This window comes from Mustela lutreola, chromosome 1 (genome assembly GCF_030435805.1).
Source record: "Mustela lutreola isolate mMusLut2 chromosome 1, mMusLut2.pri, whole genome shotgun sequence".
In the NCBI taxonomy this organism is placed as follows: domain Eukaryota; kingdom Metazoa; phylum Chordata; class Mammalia; order Carnivora; family Mustelidae; genus Mustela; species Mustela lutreola.
Genome location: NC_081290.1, coordinates 23,102,810 through 23,126,553, shown reverse-complemented (window position 1 = coordinate 23,126,553; position 23,744 = coordinate 23,102,810). Strand labels below are relative to the sequence as shown.

General features: G+C 42.0%; 2 protein-coding genes across 16 annotated transcripts in view; one reads left to right on the top strand and one right to left on the bottom strand.

Moving 5' to 3' along the window:
* CRACD (capping protein inhibiting regulator of actin dynamics) overlaps nt 1-4,525 on the top strand; it is a 138,992-nt gene extending 134,467 nt beyond the window's left edge. For all 4 annotated transcript variants that reach the window (XM_059160739.1, XM_059160746.1, XM_059160721.1 and 1 more), the window contains one exon: nt 1,721-4,525. In XM_059160739.1, coding sequence (XP_059016722.1) covers nt 1,721-1,881 — 161 coding nt within the window. In that variant the 3' untranslated portion in view covers nt 1,882-4,525. The remainder of the gene's footprint in view (nt 1-1,720) is intronic.
* The window catches only part of AASDH (aminoadipate-semialdehyde dehydrogenase), a 43,359-nt gene continuing 20,234 nt past the window's right edge, over nt 620-23,744 (bottom strand). For 8 of the 12 annotated variants that reach the window (XM_059160780.1, XM_059160818.1, XM_059160770.1 and 5 more), the window contains 10 exons: nt 22,802-23,043; nt 21,928-22,034; nt 20,848-21,020; nt 20,014-20,206; nt 19,311-19,426; nt 16,468-17,260; nt 11,931-12,094; nt 10,346-10,468; nt 9,736-9,867; nt 7,534-8,023 (listed from right to left, as the gene is read on the bottom strand). In XM_059160780.1, coding sequence (XP_059016763.1) covers nt 7,634-8,023; nt 9,736-9,867; nt 10,346-10,468; nt 11,931-12,094; nt 16,468-17,260; nt 19,311-19,426; nt 20,014-20,206; nt 20,848-21,020; nt 21,928-22,034; nt 22,802-23,043 — 2,433 coding nt within the window. In that variant the 3' untranslated portion in view covers nt 7,534-7,633. Of the gene's footprint in view, nt 7,377-7,533; nt 8,024-9,735; nt 9,868-10,341; nt 10,469-11,853; nt 12,095-16,467; nt 17,261-19,310; nt 19,427-20,013; nt 20,207-20,847; nt 21,021-21,927; nt 22,035-22,801; nt 23,044-23,744 lie in introns of those variants that run through there. The other 4 variants (XR_009350691.1, XM_059160791.1, XM_059160849.1 and 1 more) reach the window with 4 other exon arrangements.

Below are 23,744 nucleotides of genomic sequence, written 5' to 3'. Positions count from 1 at the left end.
TGCCTCCCCCACCCACCCCGGCCTCTCGGAGGAGCGTCTGCTAAATCCCACCGGAGCCTCCACCACGGGCGTCTGCTGGTGCACGGTTCCCTCACCCTTGGGGCAGTGGGGAGGTCTCGGATTTGTAGCATTTGACAGTTTTCACGGGGTAAACCCTCCAGCTGCACCCAGTTTCCGGTTCCCAGTGTGGTATCCGCTGGTCCCCCGAGTTCCTGAATGTGACCGGGCCCTCGCCGCGCCCCCGCGGCCTCTAGTCCCCGGGGCGTGAGCTGCACTAACCTGCTCCTGCCGGGGAGACTGGAGACCCTAAGATCGGTTCAAGGAAGGAAGAGGCAACGTTATAACAGGATTTGGGGGAAAGGGTGAAGTTTAGGTACGATTCAGTGGAGTGGGGTTTTGACAGGTTCAGGACAGAGCAAGAGTTGTCTATAAAGGGGCTGATTTCCAACCTGGGCTGAAAAGTAGACCCGGGTCTTGTTTCCAGGCAAAAGCTGGATGGTCTCCACTCACTGAGGGGATTTCAAAAAGCAAGTTTCTGGCCAGCATGACTTTAGAGGGCAAGGTTTTCCAGCTGAGTTGTTTATGAAACACTGCTGTTAATATATTCAGGACACATAAAGACATTTTTTAAAAAAATTCTTTATTCTGTTAAAGCGATCCTGTAACATTTCAAACTATTTCCTTGTTACAAATCACTTGAAGGATGGAGAGGAGTTGGCGCCAGCTTTCTCCCGGCGGTTAGCAGAGCACCCGTTTTCCCTTCTGGGCAAGCACCCAGAGACCCGGACTGTTTTATGCCTCTGTCACCTGCTAGCTCAGGTTTGGAGATATACAGAGGTCCTGCCCTTGAAGCTCTATATACTGTTCTGGTGAGGAGAAAAAAACAACTATATTAGAAGAGCACTTTGGAGCACTGTGTAATTTCTCAGAAACTTCACGGACGTAATTTCATTTGATCTTACACCCAGGACCTGAGGGTTCTAACCATATGGGTTATCACAGGGATCACTCTTTCAAAATAAAATTCCAAAGTCAGGGATCACACCTTTCTCTGTGTGACTTCTGTGGAAGTGCCAGAGACTTAATGCAGTTCAGAGTGGCTCCGCTCAATGAAGCAAACATTTGTTCCGACCTATTTGTCTTTTGTATCAGTATTTCCCGACTTCTTTCCGTGGGTAGGCCATTGCCACGGGCACTAAATAGGACTCCGAGATAAGCCCGGATCCCTCACCTTAAGAAGCCTTTAAGGTCAGGTGAAGAAAGAACTGGGAGACAAGCCTGGAAGCGGTCAGAGCTGGCAGGAGTAGGGGCCTCGGGTGGGCAGGCGGGGGCGGGGGACGGGGGGGCAGCCCAGGCCTGCTCGGGGGAGAAGGTAGCTTTTGACCTCACCAGTTAGATAAATTCAGGCTACTGGTTGGATGTCTGTCTTCATGGAACTGTCCAGCTGGATAACTAGAATCATAGCATTTACCTTTTATTTTCTATCATGGAGGCATAGCTTCTGTGCATAAAAATTAGGCTTCCAGAAACTCTGAGATTAAATGCAGCTGCACTCTAGTTCTGTAAGCAGTAGTTGTGATCACATCGCTTGCTTTCCCTAATCCTTCTCACTAAAGATGCCCAGCGTCTCACGGGGTTTCCTTTCTGAATCTTGTACTTCTAACTCCTCAGAACGAGGCTCTGACTTACGCTTCTCCTTTCCCTTCAAAACGCAACCCAGTGGAGATCTCAGATTCAGCGCCCCCCGCGCCGCTGGTGAAAGAAGTCACCAAGAGGTTCTCAACCCCGGATGCTGCCCCGGTGTCAACAGAACCAGCCTGGCTGGCTTTGGCCAAAAGGAAAGCCAAGGCCTGGAGCGACTGTCCACAGATCATTAAGTAGGGCGACTTTCATCCACTTCTGCCAGCTCTTGGCTCCTCTCTTGCCCTTGTTATTTATTTTTTATATGAGGTGAAGACACCACACTAGGGAAAAGCAGCATGTGTAATAGGCTCTAAAATCATGTGCAGAAACTGAATCGGCGGCATTCCTTGTCAAGTGTATTTGCACAATCCTAGGTCCTGGTGCCTGGGGCTCCTCCTTGTTCTCAAGAGAAACTTCCATCCGAGGGACCACGTGAAGCAGAATCTCCAAACTAAGAATTTTTCACAAGAGCCTACTAGGCCCCTTCTACACATACACATGCACACACCATTTAGAACAGGACTTTTGCCAATCTTTTAAATGATTTTTCGGTTCTCCAACTTATTTAATCTGGAACATTTACCCTACCATATGTTTGGTGGTTTCTTTCCTTTTCTACAATCATGGTGAGAGAAAGGGCCATACAGACAGAAACAAGACGCCGGTTCTCCCGAGTGCACTGAGTAACTGGGAATCCTAACAGCCTGGCTGCCGTCTCTGCCCGTGTCTGCTTTTCTGACGTCCCCTCATCTGCACCTGACACAGCGCATCTCCTCACCCTTCCGCCGCACTGATGTCCCATAGGTCCTGTCATACCAGTGCTCTCCGTAAAGACGTGTTAAACATTTGGCCCATGTGGCTCCGAGGGAACATTTTTATTTAGGATCATGAAGAAAGGAAGCGACAGATTGCCTTCCCAGCTCCGAGAATCTCCCCCAGTGCGGTGGTTAAGGCGTCCAGCTCCGTCTCCTGCCTTCCGAGTTAGAGCCTGGGAGTCCAGGCCGGGAAGGTCTAGCAGACGAATTCTGACACATCCCAAAGGAGTACCGGGGGATACACTGCTTCCAAGGTAATCGAGCTTTTAAAACTCTGAAGGGGAGGCTCATTTTACCCAAATAAGTGAGAGGAAAAATAAAAAAACAATCCCCCAAGCCAGACTTCTACTCTAAGATAGGAGAAGCTACTGACGTTGAATGTCTCTGAATATCCCTTAGGTCTTTAGGGAGAATTTAACAGGAAGCCAAGACTTGGAGCCTTTGTACTGAGGACTTCTGTGGAAGTTTCTTCACCATAGTTGAGTGATTCATATTCAGTCAGCTGTTCAACGGCATTTATAATTTTGAGCATTCACCTTGGTACCTTTAAAAACCATCTCCGAGTCTTCAGTGGCCTTGCTGCTATCCGTACACGTGGTCCAGAGAAGGGACGTGGCAGTTCAAAAGCATGAGGCACAGACCCACCAGCAAAGCCACACGTTGCCAACACGGACGTTACAGCGCATGGGGGTGGCACATTCTCCTCGGCCGGAACCGAGCCCCACAGTAGAAGTACACCTCTCTCGCCCAGTGCATGGGGAGCTGCATTCCTTTTTCCTCTCTTGCAAAAACACATCTTACCATCATCCATCGTTATTTGCCTCTACGCAGAGCTCATTTGACTGGCAACGTATCGTTGCTGTCACTCCCCATGTAGAAGGCATTTTCTTTCTGGAAACGATGGCTCAGCCCCATGGTTAGCAGCGGGCAGGTGTGGTCAAGCGGACAGTTGTACCCTTGCAAGTTGGCTTTAATGTTCTATAGACCAGACCTTCCATCTGTTAAGAATCAGTGTAACTAATTTTCTTTTATTTCTCTGGGAAGCAATTAATAGCCCGCTGCATGTTTTCCACACCGATGTTCATTTCTAAATCAGACGTGGCGGCATTTGTTCGTTCTCAGTGGTGTCACTACAGACAGAACACACTTTCTAATGGGAGTCTTTCCACTAGAGCCCTGGTCTGCAGGGCAGCGAGAATCCTTCTGAACTTTTCCTCTCATCCTGCCACCTCCGGGGGACACCGCAGTGAGGGCGGAGGACGGGGAAGCAGGTCACTGGCGAAGGGTCCTAGGTGAGCCACCGCTGCTGGCGCACATGGCACCGAGCACACACAAAGTAGGAGAAAATACCTCAGTTACACAGTTTCTCTTCAAGTCTTCAAAAGTAAAAGGGTACACTGAGGACGGTAGTCACAGCACTTACTTCCAGCAACTTCTAAAGGGTCCATGTTTAATATTTCATGTAAAATGGCTCCAAATTTGCACTAAATACCAATGAAGTGTTATTTTGCTTTAGTTGTGTTGCAGTCTTTTCTGATCAACGAACTATGGGGGAAATTCTGTAAAAAGAAAAAACTTTTTTTTTTTTAAATGAATGATTGCTATGTTAAATATGTTTTTTTTTAACTTAAACGTACTTCTCTTGGCAAAGGTAACAGATTAACCTCTGCTCATAAACATATATATATATATAAATAACTATAGAGTTTTTTGTTTACTTTTTTAATTTTTCAAGTGCAATTGTTTCTTACACATTACTATTAAATTATCATTTTAGCCAGTTATCAGCAAATTATAGTATGTATTCATTGTCTCTTCTTGTCACATTTAGTTTGCTTATTTTAAAGCAGAAACATTAGTTACACGTGTCTTGCGATATTTTTACCAATAATAAAATTAGAGACAACAATGAAAAATATCTTAGTGTGATTTGAATATTATTTTGAGATTTTTGGTTGTATAAAGTTTTAATGTAAAATGTCTATTATTGAAGGAAAATGATCTTTCAATAAAAAACACCTACAAGATCTTCAGCACTGATGGAATTTCCTTTCCAAGGTGAAGTTTTTGCTCATTTCAGGGACCATCTACAAGTAAGCTCACGTTTATGTAACTTTTGTTGAGAAAGAAACATGTCAAGGCATTTTATGTGCTACCTTGTATTTTTTACTAGGTGACCCAGAGAAAAGTAATGAATAGGGGCAAATAAAATGTTTCTTTCAGTCCTAAATTGGAATTGAATGCTCTGCATGTCAGAGAAAATACTACCCCGCAGCCTCCTTCTCCGTGTGTGGGCTGCAGAACTGCTGCGGTGGCGGAAGCTGGAAGCTGGTGGAAAGGCGGCTTCCGGCCCAGGCCAGACCTGCTGACTCACAGGCCTACACACCGGGGCATGGTTGAGGGAGGTGAGCGAGCTTTCCACCTTGGGGGCCACAAAGCTGATTAAGATAAACCCTACTCTATTACAATATTTGTTTTTAAATAAGAATTAGTACTTGGCGCACTTGCTAGCTCAGTTGGTAGAGCATGGGACTCAGTCTTGGGAGTTCAAGCCCCATGTTGGGCTTAGAGAATACTTAAAAATTAGTACAAATTCCATTGTGAACAAATATCAAAATTTTCAATAAAGACAGGGGGTTTTATTGCTATATTAAATGAAGACTGGGGTCAGTATTCTGATTTTTCTTTTTGCCTCAGGCTTTGCCACATGGCTTAGCAAAGCACCCTTTCAGCCCTGGTAACTGGACTGTGCATGTGGGCGGCAGGCCGGCCGCGGCGGGACGGCGTCTGCGTCAGTGGGTTGAGCATCTGAGCTTCAAGGACAGCAGCTTGTGTCTTCCCCAGGCCAAAGTCATGGTGATTTCAGGAATTCACTGTTCCTGGCTATAGACTTCTAGTCCTTGTCCCAACTCTCTAAGCTATCCAATATTCTTTTTAATAATTCTTTTCTGCTTAGGGGCGCCTGAGTGGCTCAGTCATTTAAGCCTCTGCCTTCGGCTCAGGTCATGATCCCAGGGTCCTAGGATCGAGCCCTGCACCAGTCTTCCTGCTCAGTGGGGAGTCTGCTTTTCCCTCTCGTGCACACACTCTCAAATAAATAAACTATTAAAAAAAAAAAAAAGTGGGGCGCCTGGGTGGCTCAGTGGGTTAAGCCTCTGCCTTCGGCTTAGGTCATGATCTCAGGGTCCTGGGATCGAGCCCCACATCGGGCTCTCTGCTCAGCGGGGAGCCTGCTTCCCTCCCCGCCGCCCCGCCTGCCTCTCTGCCTACTTGTGATCTCTCTCTCTCTCCTCTCAAATAAATTAAATTAAAATCTTAAAAAACAACAACAACAACAACAAAAAACCAGGTTATTTTCTGCTTAAAATAGCCCAAGTTGACTTCTGTAGCTTGCAGCTAAGAATTCTGGCATGTTTGATATTTGGGCCTTTACTGAAGAACAAATGGACAAATGAAACTGATACCACAGTTGACTATGGAGATGAAGGGAAGCTAAACAATAGGAAACATTTCTGTTACGTTTTGTTTTGTTTTGTTTAAATTTTATTTATTTGACAGACAGAGATTACAAGTAGGCAGAGAGGCAGAGAGAGGAGGAAGCAGGCTCCCCGCTGAGCAGAGAGCCCGATGCGGGGCTCGATCCCAGGACCCTGGGATCATGACCTGAGCCGAAGGCAGAGGCTTCAACCCACTGAGCCACCCAAGCGCCCCCATTTCTGTTACGTTAAGTGCTTGGGAGCAAGTGTCTGGGAGGCGATAGGCCCTAAATAGCAGGGACTTCTACCACGAGGGGCGAAATTCTCAGTATCGTAGCAAAAAAAAAAAAAAAAAAACTGATTTATTACCTGAACTAGATCATGAAATTCCAAAGAAAATTGAGACATCTGTCCACCTTTTGAGTAATTTAAGTGATGTGAAAAAGAATAGCACATACGTTTTGTTCTAGTGATCTTCGCTACTACCACCCAAAACTTACTACCCTAACATACTACCCTAAAACTTAGTGGCTTAAAACTGCCATTTTATTATTTCTCGGGATCCTGTGGGTGAGGAATTAAACGTCTGGCACCAGGATAGCCTGACCAGCTGGGGCTGGCTGGAATGCCGGAGCCCGGTGCCTGGGACGTCCCCTGTCCCCGTGATCTGGCTTTCTCGGGTTGTAGAGCATGGTGTTAGGGCCTCTCCCTCCCCACGCAGCCTCTCCATTTGGCCACCAGACTTTCTATGTGGCAGCTCATGAGTTCCGTGAAAGCAGAAGCTGCCAGGCCTTCTTAAAGCTGAGGCTCAAAAGTGACAATAACGTCACCTCCACAGTGCATTCTGCTGGCTAAAGCAGAACATGGACTCAGCCCAGGTGCAAGAGGAGGAGGAGGGATGGTCCACGGGGGCATCTTCATGCCAGCAAATGTGGCTGTGAGCGAAGTGCTATGGGACTGGAGAAGCAGCTCCAGCCCCAAACCATACAAATTATGAGAAATCAGGATAATTGAAAGGATATAGGGTATTTCCCTTCCTAGTGTTTGTTGTGTGCCCTTTCGCCAAGCCAGTGAACAACAACAAAAAGACCTACGGCCACAAAATCAATAAACTGATAAACAGAGGTACAAAAATATTAAGGTTTGTGTGTCAAAAATTGGAAAAAAGAGGGTAAATCAACTTAAAACTCTACTATAGGAAGATACAGATATATAGATATAATACTGGTATTCTGTTCATTTAAAAATACTAATAAATAAGGAACCTAATTTGACAAAAAGCTTCACCTTTGAAAACCTTTGTTACGAATCTCACTGTAAATAGGTTAAGTGGAACATCACATCGTGGACTAAGTTTTTAACCCACTGGGTATATTCTGATCTTGTTTTTCACAGAAGTCTTCTATTTAAAAAAAAAGAAAAAAACCCAAAGTTGAATATCTGTAGCCTAATTAAAAGAAAGTAATAAATAGATGGTTCTGTCCTATAATTCCTTTTAAAAGCACTTGTTCCTACTGAAGTAAAGTATAATCCTTCTCCAATAAAGTATAATCGGCAAGTTTCTTAGGCAAAATATAATCTTTAGTAAAAAATAAGACTATCCAAATGCTTTATAATATTTTCAGACAGCTCAGATAATCCAGTAAGAACGGAGTCTGATTATATTTGATAGCCACCCAACAAATCCAGACAATAAACATAATTATTTCTACATCCAATAATAAGCATCGATTCCCAGACCACAGGAGAAGAGAAAACTTCCCCCGGAAGTTCATACACGCTTTGCAGTTGTCCACTCTTAGAGTCCAAGATCCACAGCTTCCCATCAGTAGATGCTGCTGCCAGCAACATTTCACTGCTGCCTTCTTGGCGATGGAAAGCAAACGGTGTTGCATACACCCGTGAAGTTGTTTCAAATTTCCACTGGAGATGACCTTTCATATTACAACAGTAGATAAAGCAATCGTGGGAACCAAAAAATATTTCTTGCTCTGATGCTGAGGTACATGGGGACGAAAAGATGGGCTCCCCGGTGGAGAACTGCCAGACCTGAAGGGTGATGAAGGCAAAAATCATTCATTCATCTAATTTCAATTCTCCTATAGAGTGAAGCTTGATTTTTTATTTTTTTTCTTAGAAAATAATAAAGTCTTTTATTTTTGTAAACTGGAGAAATTCATCAGACACAGTTTAAGGGGAAAAAAATCAAGGGAGATAAAAATATTTCTCTATCTGTAGTGGCTGTTAACGCACCGTGTTTACGGATGCTACGTTAACCGCGCAGAGCGTGCCGCCGCGCTTCTTACGGCAGTTTAAATTTTCAGGGCCAAGTGGAGCTGCACTTCACAGTTCCTCTTAACGAAGTCAGTACGAGCCCTCTGAGTAAAAATGCTTCAAAGGATGTGGAATGGACTAAGAATCAGGTTCACCAAAAGTGATTAAAAAAACAAACAAACCACAGATTAAGTAAAAGACCCCGAATCACTAAGGAAATGTTGAAAAAGGAAAACAAAACTAGGGTCATCACGTTGCCTGATTTCAAGCTTTACTACAAAGCTTTGATCACCAAGACAGCATGGTCCTGACACAAAAGCAGACACACAGACCAGTGGAACAGTGTAGAGAGCCCAGATATGGACCCTCAACTCTACAGCCGACTAATCTTCGACAAAGCAGGAAAAAATACAGAGTGGAAAAAAGACAGTCTCTTCAATAAATTGTGCTGGGAAAATTGGACAGTTATGTACAGAAGAATGAAACTTGACCATTCTCTTAAACCATACATAAAGATAAACTCAAAATGGATGAAAGACCTCAGTGTGAGCCAGGAATCCATCAAAATCCTAGAGGAGAACACAGGCAGTAACCTCTTAGGCCTAAGTCTAAGGTCGTGTTTGCAAATGCACAGTAACAGCGGCACAGTAAGAACGAAATGAACGCAGTGGGCCTCTTCGCGCAATCGGATTTGTAATCCTAATTCTGTCCCTCACTTAGACAAAATCACTCTCGTCTTTCTACGGGTCATCCAAAAAAAAAAAAAAAAAAAAAACGGAATAATAGCATATTCAAATGACTTTGTAAATTAAAATACTAAGTGAACATAATAAAAGATTTCATCACAAAGTAACTGTCACACGGCAAGAGGAACTGCCAGGCTATGAGAGCTGAGAGTAGAAGGAAAAGCAGCAGAATCCATGCTGGCCAGGACCAGGCTAACTCAGGCTGGAACTTGTGCGCTCGAGGCCACCACCAAGCCTCCAGAGCACACATCCAGCACCAGTTATGCCCTCAGTGACAGTGACCTGTGGATAAAGAAGCGGAGATGATGCTCCCAACAAAAGAGCTCATGTCGCCCAGAAGCAGCCTCCCTGCCAGTCATGATGTTGAAGACGGGACGTCCACTCGGTGCAATCTGGGTTATGCAACCTATTTCGGTATTCACAGAAAAGGCAGGGGCTTCTTTAAATATCAAAACCTCAACAGAAGTTATAATAAAATTGGCTAAAAGCTGGTAAAGTTTTTAAAATTAGAGGCGGGCATGGCACAGCAGCAGAACCGTGCTTGAGTAGAATCTTCAATATGCTATCCCCTCCTTCAAAAAGTAAGACAATCTACCATCCCCTCATTCCAAAATCAGGAAACCCATGGCCTGACAATTAAAATCAAACTTGTTTTCAACACAGGGAGTTGAACGATGTTTATAAAATTTAACTACGATGACTTGGAAAAAGATACATAAAATAAGACCAGAAATTTTTCACCTGTTCTCCACAGTGAGTAAAGCAGAGTAAACTCCCATCCACGCAGCCAATACAAACATACTGCAGGCCACACCGTGGAGAAGAAAAGAGTGGTTTTCCACAGGAATATTGCCAAACTCTCTTCCCAGTGGCCTGTCATGGGCAAAAAGTGATTGACAGTGTTTAAGTCATCCTACTAATCTACTAATCAATTACCCTTTACAAAACAAACTCATAAATCTCCCAGAGGCAAAGCTATAAACACCAGAGTAAGCTATAATGGCATGCTGACAACCTAAATGAAGCTAGTACACGTACACACAGCTATGAAATTAGTGCTCTTTATGAGAGCTGTGATAACAACTTAAAATAAAACCAGGAAATAATTAGTACATAAGATCTATCCTCAAACCATTCTAAGTTCTAGTATGACCGGGAAACTTCTGTCAATTTAAAAAAGAGATAAAAGACACATAGAACTTCTATTTTCTCATCCTTCTAGACTTCATGTTATATTTAATGAGCTCTGGTTCAGTAAGAACTCGACTATATCTAATTAAAAACTACTTCGAATTGCAAAAATAAAGCACTTAAAAATAGGTAATAACGTCAATACATATTTTATGCCTACAGGATTTATAGCCAGTAAAAGTCCTCCCAGTGTAGCCACGTATAAGTGGTGTGGAAGCAGGCTCAAACAAGGGGAAGACAAGACAGTTCCTCCACAGTGTAACTTCCAAACACACTTCTTTTCCTGCAAATAAGAAAGCAAATTAATTGGCTTGTGTTGGTGGTTAACAAATCTACATGCCCTAATCCTCACACTATTATGTCTATTTAGTTAAGTAACTTTTTATTCTTAGTATAAAAGGAATACAGGCTCCTCGTATAGACTCCAGTCAGCATAAAGACAAGGACCACCCAGAGATAACTATGTTAATAGTTTAGCATTTTTTCCTTTTGATATTTTTGGGACATGTACGGTTTAATACAGAGATCATCCTGAGTATATACTGAATATATATCTACTTTGTTTTTAAAAGATCTTATTTATTTGAGAGAAGAGAGAGAACAAGCAGAGAGGAGGAGCAGGCCCCCCACTGAGCAGGGAGCCCAATGTGCTGCTCCATCCCGGGACCTGGACCTGAGCTGAAGGCAGGCGCTTAACTGACAGCCATGTAGGCGCCCCTACCTCGTATGTCATTTAGTTCACTTACTTGGTAAAACTATTTAGACGCTACTTTAATGCATAACATCCCATCTGAACATAAAATAATTTATCTTATCACTGAACGTTGTCTGGAATTGATTTCCTGGTACTATGAACAACTTAGAAATACACATCTTGGTGTACACGTATGTCCATGTTTCTGACTGGTTTGCCAGGATAGAAGAATTTTACTGCATCAAAGGATATGAAAGTTACCTGTGGCCAAACTGTTTTCCTCAGAGGCTTCACTAGTTACGACCTCCCCCAACTCCCACCAGCATTTACCATACCGTTCTGATCTAATATTGTTTCTTCATCATGTAGTTTAAAATTTTCATTCTTTTGATTATTAAAGGTATGAAACACTTAAATATACTTACAAGGCATTTCTTCTTTGGGGTCTTTTATGTTTAGAGCCTTCATTTTTCTATATGGGTCTTTATAAATTGCCTTTGTTCTTTATTTCCGTTTATTCTTATCAATGATTTTTTTTTTAAAGATTTATTTATTTGACTGACAGAGATCACAAGTATGCAGAGCAGCAGGCAGAGAGAGAGGCGGGGAAGCAGGCTCCCTGCTGAGCAGAGAGCCCGATGTGGGGCTCGATCCCAGGACCCTGGGATCATGACCTGAGCCGAAGGCAGAGGCTTAACCCACTGAGCCACCCAAGCGTCCCTCTTATCAATGATTTTTAACCATAGCACTTGCTTCACATTGTTTCCCCAACTTATCAGGTCTTACTGATATTTTCCTTTGTGATCCTTTTATTGTCAAGATAGTAATTCTAATTTCTTTATATTTAAAAACTCTGAGTAGCAAATTCATTTGTGAAAATCTGGTAAGGAAGTTAAAAATGTCTTCAGATATGAAGACTGTTAATTAATTAACTCATTCTTCCCAAAGTGCTAAATTTAGGGAAGAGTTAATACCTGCTCCCTTAGTCAAGAGCACCTGACAGTTTCACATTCTTCTAAGCTTAGAGGAAACCGATGGGGTGAATTCTCACATAAATATCCAGAGCATATGCGCGCTGGTCGTGAGAGCCGATGTAGAGGAGCCCTGTGGTTGGATCCACGGCTGCCGAGCTCTTGACAGCATCCTCCGTAGGAAACGTCCAGTGTGTTTCTCCACTATTACTTTTCAGAACATAAACTAACCCATTATAACAGCCTGTCGGGAGACAAAATAGGAAAGATGAGATTTAAATACGTCCCTGGAAAATAATTCTCCAGCCTCGATCCTGACGATTTATATTCGATGCTCTTCGTCCATCTGTGTTCGGCTCAGACTGAAATTTCAGCAATGTAAAGCAGTAACCACTTATAAAAAATATTGACTTAGGAGACACACCTTATTATGTTTTAAGTGCCCTGAAGTGCTTCACTGCAGAGAACGCAACTGAGAAACTCTCCACTGCAGAGCAGAGAGGCTTCAACAGACCCGGGATCAAATCTCTTCAAGGCCATCCCTGGCCAAATGACCCAGCACTGCTGAGCCTCAGTTATTTTCTGCGGTACATGGACACCTCCGCTCCAGGGTTAGTGTGATCATCAGGATAACCTGGGTAGGTACCGGCGCATATTATTTAAGAAATGCGAACATTCACAACAGCCAGCATTTACTGAGTTCCGAGTGTTCTCGGAACTTTACATCTATTAATCCATGGAATCCTCCCAATGAGGCAAGTGCTATGATATCCGCATTTTACAGATGACAAAAGGAAGCACCAAGAGCTCACGTTACTAGGGTAAAACTATGAGCTGACATGTGGCAGAGCCAGGACTTGAAGCCAACAAGTCGAGCTCCAGGCCCGGGCGCGTCACTCCAGCAAACTGCTTCTCTCAACCCACTGCGCGAATGAGGAGACAGGGCAGGAGTCCTGACCTGGTGCAGCCAGAGTAACCCAGGGGGACGTGGGAGTGCTCAAAACCTACAAGGAGAAGATCGTTCAAGTTCCCCACAGTGCATCTAACTCAGGGGAAGTTGCCTTTGGACAACGGCCCGCCATTTTCTACTCGGCTCTGCCTATGCGCATCACTTACTCCCTAGGGGCTCACTTGAGGCCCAGTTTCCGAAAAGCGATGGTGCCGTCTTCTTTCCCGCAGCTACTACTTAGTAGCAAGGCAGTGGCCTGCTCAGTGATGTTCGCACGAAGGGAAGCGCCCTACACAGTGCAGTACCCCACGACTCAGCTGGGTAATGAAACATTTCTTTCAGTTCAGTTCATTTCCAGAAGGAAATCTTTGTGACCTTGGGTTAGGCAAAAATTTTTTGGCTAGGACATCAAAAAGCATGACCCATAACAGAAAATAAATGATCAACTGGACGTCATTAAAATTAAGAACTTCTCTTCAAAAGACATAATGTGAACGAGTAAAAGGGAAAACAAGCCACAGACTAGGAGAAAATATGTAAAACATGAATCTGATAAGGGACTTGTATCCAGAATACATAATATTCTCAGAACCCAGTATGAAAATTAGCAAAAAAAACCTGGGCAAAAGATCTGAAGAGACAGGTCACAGATGGCAATTAAGTTTATAAAAAGAAACACAACATCATTAGTCATTAAAGAAATGCAAATTAAAACCACAATGAAAGACCACAACATAACAATTTGAGTGGCTAAAATAAAAAAATGTTCAAATTCACCATACCAGGTGTTAGCAACGGGGAACAACAATCTCTCTTATATCAATGGTAGGAATGCAAAGTGGTTCAGTCAACTTGGAAAATATTTTGGCCATTTTTTACAAAGTTAAAACTAGGGGACGCCTGGGTGGCTCAGTGAGTTAAATCCTCTGCCTTTGGCTCAGGTCGTGATCTCAGGGTCCTGGGATTGAGCCCCACATCAGGCTCTCTGCTCAGTGGGGAGTCTGTTTCCCCCTCTCTTTCTGCCTGCCTCTCTGCCTACTTGTAATCTCTGTCAAATAAATAAATAAAATCTTTAAAAAAAAACAAAAAGCTACACTTACTGTATAATCTTCACCTCCTAGGTATTGACCCAAGTGAAATAAAAACTTACATTCACACAAGATCCCGTTCACAAATGCTTACAGCAGTCTTACTCATAATTATCAAAAACTGTGGGGAAAAAAACTGGAAATAACCCACATCAATGGACAAACTACGGTACATTCACACAACAGAATACGCACAGCAGTAAAATAAACCTCTTGGGGCGCCGGGTGCTCAGTGAAGCTCCCACTCTTGATTTCCGCCCCGGCCATGATCTCAGGGCTGGGAGGCTGAGCCCTGCGTCTGCCTCTTTACCCCATCCCCACCCCCGCTCACACAGGCTCTCTCTCTCTCTCTCAAAAAAAGAACAAGTCTGCTGATATATGCAACAATATGGACGAATCCCAAGCACATGTAAGGAAAAGAAGCCAGACTCCAAAGCAAAAACCAAAAAAAGCAAAACTAAAGGGACAGAAAACAGATCAGTGGCTGCCCAGCGTTGAGTAGGAGGAGGGACCACTACAAAGTGACAGAGAATCTTCCAAGTAATGGACTTGTGATTGTGCGAGCGCTTACATGACACTACACATCTGTCAAAACAGAGCTATAACGAGGGTAAGTTTTACTGCATGTAAATTCTTTCTTAATTTAAAAATGTTGGAGCACCTGGGTGGCTCAGTCAGTTAAGCGTCTAACTTCAGCTCAGGGTCCTGGGATCGAGCCCTACACTGGGCTCCCTGCTCAGCACAGAGTCTGCATCTCCCTCTGCCCCGCCCCCTGCTCGTGCTCTCTCTCCCTCTCAAATAAACAAACTCTAAAAAAAAAAAAAAAAGTCTGAAGTCCTAACTGACCACCATGTGCCACAAGCCTTGACCCTTGGGCTGCCAACAGTCACCTCCCTGAGCTTTCAGGACGGGAATGACACGTGCTCACGCACAGGTACCGCCCCAAGTTTCCTGGAGCAGAGGTTTCAAAATGTACGTGGACGAGAGGGAAGGATCAAACATCCCAGCTAGGATACCACGAGCAGGGAGACATACTCCAAAGCACTTCCCACAAGACTCAACAAGCAGATAAAGGAAAGCTTAATGTAGTGCGGGGAGTCAAGAGAATGGCAGACGCACGGGGAGGCATTCCACCGGGACCCCGTATTCTTAGTCAAGTACAAGCCACCTATAACCTTAATGAAGCTGAACCACAGCTGGGAGCCCACACTTCACGGGTCTCTACCTAACAAGGCACCGAAAGATTCATAAGCAATTATCTCACTTCATCTTCTCAAAAGCTCTATGTTGTATGTGGAATTTAAGAAACATGAGCAAGGGGAGTAGGGAGACAAACCAAGAATCAGACCCTTAGCTCTAGAGAACAAACAGATGGTTATGGGGGGGCGGGGATGGGAGTGGGGGGAGGTGAAACAGGTGGTGGGGATTAAAGAGGGTACTTGTCATGACGCGCACTGACAATGCACAGCATTGTTGAGTCGCTCCATTGCACACCTGAAACTAATGTAACCCTGTTACCCACACTGGAATTAAAATAAGAAACGTAAAAAAAAAAAAAAAAAGCTCTATGATGATTGTAGTGGTTTTAAAATCTGTCCACAAATTCTCTGATACTCTTCCTTCAAGAGCTGGAGCCTAAATTCCCCTCCCCTTGAGTACAGGCCAGGCTTAACGATGTGCTTCTAACAAACAGAAAAAAAGTGAGGGTATGCAACTTCAGAGACTAAGTCATAAAGTCCTCCCCTTCCCTCCCCTCCGTCCTGCCCGCACCTCTGGGAGCACTCACTCTGACGGAAGTGAGCTGCCAGGCTTCGAGGGTGCTCAGGTGGCCTAGAGGGGCCCATGTGACAAGAAACTAGAAAGTTCTTGTCAAGCATCAGCTCAACTGAAGCCTTCTGCTGGCAGCAGCGTGAGTCAGCTGTCCCAGAAGCAGATTTTCCAGCCCAAGTCAAGCTTTCATTTGACCGCAGCTACAAGGGAAATCCTGAACCAGGACTTCCAGCTAAGCGGCTCTTTTTTTTTTTTTTTTTTAAGATTTTATTTATTTATTTGACAGAGAGATCACAAGTAGGCAGAGAGGCAGGCAGAGAGAGAGAGAGGAAGGGAAGCAGGCGCCCTGCCGAGCAGAGAGCCCAATGTGGGACTTGATCCCAGGACCCTGAGATTATGACCTGAGCCGAAGGCAGAGGCTTAACTCACGGAGCTACCCAGGCTCCCTAAGCGGCTCCTTTCTGACCTCAGAAACTGGGAGGTGTTTGTTACTCTAAACCATTAAGTTTTGGGACAATTTACGATGCAACATGCTTTATTTATTATACCCATATGCTCGGGAGAACATGTTTGGTTCCAAGAGGTTCAGCAACTCGTCAGAGTTCACAGAGCTGAGAGGAGTTTTAGGGCTAGGTTCAAATCCGGGGACTAAGACCCAAGGCCCGCACTGTGAATTAGCACGTGGGTGACGATTATTCTTTAACCACCACAAACCCACCATACATAAGTTTTTAAATTTACCTAGCTCATACCAGCATTATCATATGGTAATTAAATACAGTTCTATAAACCTCCGATTCAGAAACTTACCCACTACAATGAAGTTTCCACACCTAGATACACACGCTGAGGATTCAATTCGGTCTCCCAAAATCTGCTCCCACTTCACCTTGCCAGAGTGAAGGTCAAGGGCCGTCATTCTGTGAGAATGCGAGCCCACGTACACGGTTGGGGAGGGCTTCTCGACAGCAGGGATTACGACCAGCGGGGAAGCATCCACACATTTGCCGGTGTCTGACCTCCATCTCACGCGCAGCTCCATTTTCTTGGCCGCTGCCACACATGTTCCTGCTTCAGAAACTTCTGCAACACAGGATGCATCTTGTGACTTCCCAAGAAGAGCGGGAGGATTTAAGCTTTTTACATTTTGAGTATTAGTCGGTGAAATTAAATCAGAAGAATGGGCTGAAGAGCAAAGCCCTAACCTAGTGAAAGACTTCGTATTCAGTGACAAAATCTGACTCCCTCTGCTCACTGCAGTAAAAGCAGTTAGTTCATTGTCACAACTTAATGTCATGACAGATTTCTGATGTAAAGATTTTCCACTGGTTTCTTCTTGGTTACTGTCGCTGAATTTTCTTTTCGTGGCATGATTCTTGCTGAATTCCAGATCTTCATCTGGAAACACTGTCTGAAGGACGTGATTGTAAATCTCTAAAATGGAACTGCTTAGAATAATCTCCAGAAGCCCAGGCACTGATGTGCCAACTAGTTTCTCAATCTCATTGAGGAACCGTACGGACTTTAAGGAATCTCCACCACTGTTTAAGAAGAGTGACTCATCGGGAACCTTCAAAGGATCTTCTGAGAGATTCAGAATCGACTACAGATGAGAAAAGGGAGAAATACAGTGAAGTAAAGGCCTAAAACCAAAACAATTCAACGAATTTATAGACACTATATAGTGCATAGGACTTAACATTAATGATGTGAACAAAAGACACACAAAATAGTATTTTTAATAATTAGATTTTAAAGTAGTAAAGAAGACGATCACTAGTCTACCAATTTTGTCACAAACTCACTCTAAATCTACAAGTTACATTTTCCTTTAGAGCACTTTTCCTACTCATAAAATAGCAAGTGGAATTATAAAAATAATATTTACTAATTATAAACTCCACAAAATATTAAAATCTGATATTTCTATAACATGGGAACAATATTTATATTCATTCGCTTCACTAAATCAAAACTGTGTTTCAAGAATCTAAGAATGAAGTGAGACTTTTTATCAAGATATCCTTTATTTTCAGGCAAGAGTATACAATTACATCCTCTTTTCAGAACCCTTCAAGAAAGTTCCACATTTTATCTAAGAAAAACTGTACTGACCTATGGTTTAATATACACATATTTCAAAATAAACTTTTTAAAATGTTTACTATACATATTTCTATATATATATACAAATAGTCCCCAGCTTAGCAATGATTTGACTTAAGCTGTTGTTTTGCTTTTTTGTTTAAGTAGGCTCCACATCCAGTGTGGACCTCAATGCAGGGCTTGAACTGATGACCCTGAGATCAAGACCTGAGCCTAAATCAAGAGTCAGATGCTTAACTGACTAAGCCACCCAGGTACCCCTTAAGATTTTTTTAACTTCACAATGGTGTGAAAACAATATGCATCCAAAAGAAACTGTACTTCAAATTCTGATCTCTTCCCAGTCCAGCAACACTCATTAGCTCATGATGCTGGGGCGGGGGGGGGGGGGGGGGACAGCAAAGCCACAGCTCCCAGGTTTACTCCACAAGAGTAAACAACTGATACACTTGTGACCATCTGTACCCACACAACCCTTCTGTTTTTCACTTACAGTACAGTACTCAATAAATTACCTGACATATCCAACAATTTATTATAAAATAGGCTTTGTGTCAGATGTTTTTGCCCAACTGTAAGCTAATATAAGTGTTCTGAGCACATTTAAGGCAGGCTAGACTAAGCTATGATGTTCGGTAGGTGTATTAAATGCATTTTGACTATGAAATTTTCAACTTAAAATGGGTTTATCCAGATGTAACCTCATCCTAAGTTGAGGGAGGTCTGTATATTCAAATTCCATTAAGCAGAAACCATACATGTTGTTACTGCAAGTTCCTCGGGAATAATGACATTAAGCTCTTATACCAGACTGCAGTATAGCAAGATTTGGCCATTTTTCTCAATTCTGACAAGCACTGCAATCCACTGCCCCACCAGAGAAAAGTTATATCAAGATGGGTCTTGTCTACCCGTGCTTTTTATGTCTACCTTCCTTCTTTTTTTGTCTTGTTGTTTTAAAGATTTTTACTTATTTGTCGGAGAGAGAGAAAGCAGGCAGAGGGAGAAGCAAGCTTCCCGCTAAGCAGAAAGCCTGTTGTGGGACTCAATCCCAGGACATGATCTGAGCCGAAGGCAGATGCTTAACCAACTAAGCCACCCAGGTGTCCCTGCCTACCTCACTTCTAAATAATTTCTTTATTGGGGGGGGGGGGGGGGATGCCTGGTTGGCTCAGTGGGTTAAAGCCTCTTCCTGCAGCTCAGGTCATGATTCCAGTTTCCTGGGATCGAGCCCTGTGCCAGGCTCTCTGCTTAGCAGGGAGCCTGCTTCCCCCCACCCCTCTCTGCCTGCCTCTCTGCCTACTTGTGATCTCTGTCAAATAAATAAATAAATCTTTAAAAAAATAAATTTCTTCATGAGGAGCTTAATTTTAGAGAAACTAATCCCTATTTTAATACAAATTGAATAAACAATGTTATATTATTTAACATTTGGGCATTAATAACATTCTCAGAAAAGTTTATCAGCTGTATTAGGATGTTAATAGTCCAAAAGATAAAGCATGACCTCTTTATAAAATAACAAACTTGTATCTTAAAAGTTGTACCTTCCAAAAATACTGTAATTTTTCCCAGAGTTCCTCTTTTCCATTGAGTTTGCACTCAGATTTCAAGTTTAAATAGTTTAAATATATCTTGTTTAACTCCAAAACATCAATTTTACCTAAAAAGAGAAATCGTTTAAAAATTTCAGTTCAGACCCTATCTTCATTAGTCTTAAGAATCCACACATTTTTCAATGAAAAACTTTGAAATTTTATGCAACAGTTTGTAAAAGATAATCAATTCTAAAGAAAGTAGCTCCACACTACCAAAAATGTAACGGGTGGTAAGAAAGGAAGAGCTAATATGAGTTAAAAAATGATCCTACTAACTGAACAACTACTGTATTTTGATGTAAATATTAAGTAAAGATGAAACTGGGAAGAGAATATGATCATTAAAAACAAATGTTTGAAATCAAAAAGTCTTAGATAGAATTTCAACTCTACCATTAACCAGCACTGTAATTTTGTGAAAATTACTTAACCTCTTTAAGCCTTATTTTCCATATCTGTAAATGGGAATGACACTATCCACTCACAGGATTTTCTAGAGATAAGATGAGTTATTTCTACAAAGTCCTTAACAGAGGTCTACCACAATATATGCTAATATTACTTAGAATAATAAGGATTTTAAAGGCCTTTAAAGTAGTTATGAATTAGTATTTATTTAGCACCAAAACAAATCTGCTTCCAATGATTTTACCATGAGATGTAAATGGTAGAGATTCAATCAACAAGAGTTCATCCGGGATTGCATGATTTGGAAGATGTTTCTGCAGTTCTTTAAAGATGTATTCCTTTACGAAATCATTTTTGGACACCACGAACAGAATTAATTTTTCCTGATTATACCAGGTAACTGCACAAGACTCCACTTGCTGAAGTCCTTCAGCAACCTATGAGAGAGATTACCCCAATCTGTCAGAAGACATTTAAAAGCAAACTTCCTAAATGCTCAAACTTCTCATGTCTGAAATCAACAGTCAAATAAAATTGTAAAATAGCTAGAGACTTAATGAAAAAAAAAACTGACTGCTACTACTGCTATTACCAGCACACTAGGTTCTTCATGTTTTTAAAATAATCACTCTCACAGCAAAGTAAACCATTATTTTCACAGTCATCAAAATCCATTCTGTCACTTATTTAAAATATAACTCTTCTGGGGCGCCTGAGTGGCTCAGTTGGGTTAAAGCCTCTGCCTTTGGCTCAGGTCATGATCCCAGGGTCCTGGGATGGAGCCCCGCATTGGGCTCAGCAGGGAGCCTGCTTCCCCCTCCCTCTCTGCCTGCTTCTCTGCCTACTTGTGATCTCTGTCAAATAAATAAATAAAATCTTTAAAACAAAAAACAACTCTCTCTTCATGCTGAGAATAAGGGCACACTGAATAATCCACACCTATTACTGTAACTCATTACTAATACCAAAATCTTAGGTTTAAATAACATGAACAGAGAATGCTGGCACAGAAAACTGGTGGTGGCTACCTCTAAAACCTACATCTGTTAGTAGAGACTTAATATTTAAAGGATTCTACCTGTTGCACAAGTTCAATGTTAAGACGTTTGCCATGTCGTTTGATCTGACTGTCCTTTCGTCCCAAGAAAAACATCTCTCCATCTTTCACCATCACCAAATCTCCTGTGGCTCGCATTGTGCCAAGAGGTACTGTCGTTTCATCATCAAGAAAACATACTCTCTTTCTGCCACCTTCACAAGATATAAACACCAATAATAATAATAATAAATAATAATAATAAACCCATGGAAAATATATAAAGAAACCATCAAATCAAGAACATCTTCAAAAGTTCAGTTACTAAGTTTCACATTTTGAATATCTGTATGAAAAAGGGGCAGCACACTTTTAAATGTCACCTGGTAAAAGTAAATACAATAACCTCAGTAAAATAAAGGAATAAAACAAGATTTATTTCTAAAAAATATAAGTGATTAAAAAACATTCTTAGAGGGGTGCCTGGGTGGCTCCGTTGGTTAAGCAACTGCTTTTGGCAGTCATGATCCTGGAGTTCCGGGATTGAGTCCCGCACTGGGCTCCCCGCTCGAGCGGCAGGGAGTCTGCCTCTCCTTCTGGCCCTCTCCCCTCTCATGCTCTCTCTCACTCTCTTTCTCTCAAATAAATAATCTTAAAAAAAAAAAAAATTCTTGGAATACTGATTTAGGGATATCTGGGTGGCTCAGTCGTTAGGCGCCTTTGGCTCAGGTCATGATCCTTGGGTCCTGGGATCAAGCCCTGCTCAGTGGGAAGCCTGCTTCTCCCTCTCCCACTCTCCCTGCTTCTGTTCCTTCTCTCACTGTGTCTCTCTCTCTCTGTCAAATAAATACATAAAAACCTTAAAAAAAACAATTATAGAGAATTTTGGCTATAAATATAAAGGTCCAACTTGCAATTTCTCAATTACTTTTACATCTTCTCTAAGGGTATCAAATATTGTTACCTGAAATAACTATGGTAACACATTAACTGTTTCATGACTGTGAGAATGAAATTAAAAATTATCATCACTGAAAAGAATAGAATAAAATTAACATATCAGATATTTTTCTTGGAAAAAAAAAAAAGAAGATATTCCCAATCAACAAACGTAAAAATCACCTAAAAATACTTGGCCATGGCCCTCTTGAATTGTGAAACCATTAGTATCTCTGACTTCAACTACTGTTCCAAGCAGTGGAAATCCCAGTGGTACCGGCAATTCACATCTACGAAAACACAATAACCCAAATCACATTTAAATTTCTCATTTGAATAGAAAATTTTCCAATGTATTTAAATCACATCATGCCAAATAAAGAGAAAAAGTTTTGGTTATGCTATAATTCAAAGATGGCCAAGAGCAAAAGGTTAGGTGGAAAGGTTATTATAGGTTATTTATTTGTTTAGTCACAAAAAAGTTATAACAGATCTGCAGCACCAGTTATAAGAAAGGCTCTGGATTCCCATCTTAAAATTCTAGATAAAACAGGTACCCAGGGTGCTCAGTTGGTAAGCAACTGACTCTTATTATGGCTCAGGTCATGATCTAGGGTTGTGAGATTGGGCTCTGTGCTGGGCATGGAGCCTGCTTAAGATTCTCTCTCTCCCAGGGAACCTGGGTGGTTCAGTGGTTTAAGCATCTGCCTTCAGCTCAGGTCATAATCCCACGGTCCTAGGACTAAGCCCCGCATTGGGCTCCCTGCTCCGTGGGAGCCTGTTTATCCCTCTTGCTCTGCCTCTGCCCCCACCCCTTACGCTCGCTCCCTCTTGCTCGCTCTCCCAAATAAATAAAATCTTAAAAAAAAAAATTCTCTCCCTTCCCATCCTCCATCCTCACTCTCTCTAAAAAATATTTTTAAAATAAAAATTCTAGATAAAATAATGCTTCCAAAATTATTACTGCAGTGCCTATCAAAAACATTAAAAATAATAATGTTAAGATATTGGAAAAATGCAGTTTCTCTCTAATCTATTTAGTAATTGAAACCCTTACTTTAAAGTAGAATTAAGGAACTTCTCTGGGATCCTGTAAAAAGTTGCCCAACTTGATACCTCTGTGATACCATAAATATTAAATATTTGTGTTTTATTGTCTACTCCTCTCCAGCTTTTGAGAACAGTCAATAATGGAAACGCTTCACCGCCAAGGGCTAATACTCGAAGAGAAGTACTGGCTGATAAAACAGTTGACTTGATAAGCTGAGATCCAAATCTTCTAAGCAAAGTTGGTGTTGCCTGTGAATACATTAGAGGTAATTTATTTCCCTTTACTTCTTTAAAAAAGTAAATACCGTAATAATTAGTTCAAAGCTTAACACCAGGCACCCACATGGAAATTAAGGCCGTGTGTATAAATCATTTTGGAAATCTACTGAAGCAGCATTCCCTTCTTAATGGGGTATCAGTTTTGCTTTAGCAAAAAACTTAAGAAAAATATTAGTTATGCTTCATTGGATAGTTTAGACAAGATGTCTTAAACATAAAAAGGACTTTTTTAAAAAATAAAATCAGTTCATATTTCCTTTCCATTATCTCTATGTAGAAAAAAAGTACATAAAGGATTAAAAAAAAATGTTCCTAAACAATATGAAGATCTTTAAAAACAGCATTAGTAAGGTGTAACTGACATAGAATAAGCATATTTAAAGCATCCATTATAAACTGAGATACAGATACAGAGATACATCAGTGAACTACCACCATAATCCAAATAATTAATATATTCTTCAGCCCTAAAATTACCTACTTTACCGTTGAAATTCTCCCCTTTGACTGGACCCCTTTTCCAGACAACCACTGATCTATCTTCTAATGATCAGCTGGCATTTTCTAGAATTTTATGAAAATGGAATCAAACATCATGTATTCTGTTTGGATCGGACTTCTTTCACTCCATATATATACTCTGTGATGGGGCGCCTGGGTGGCTCAGTGGG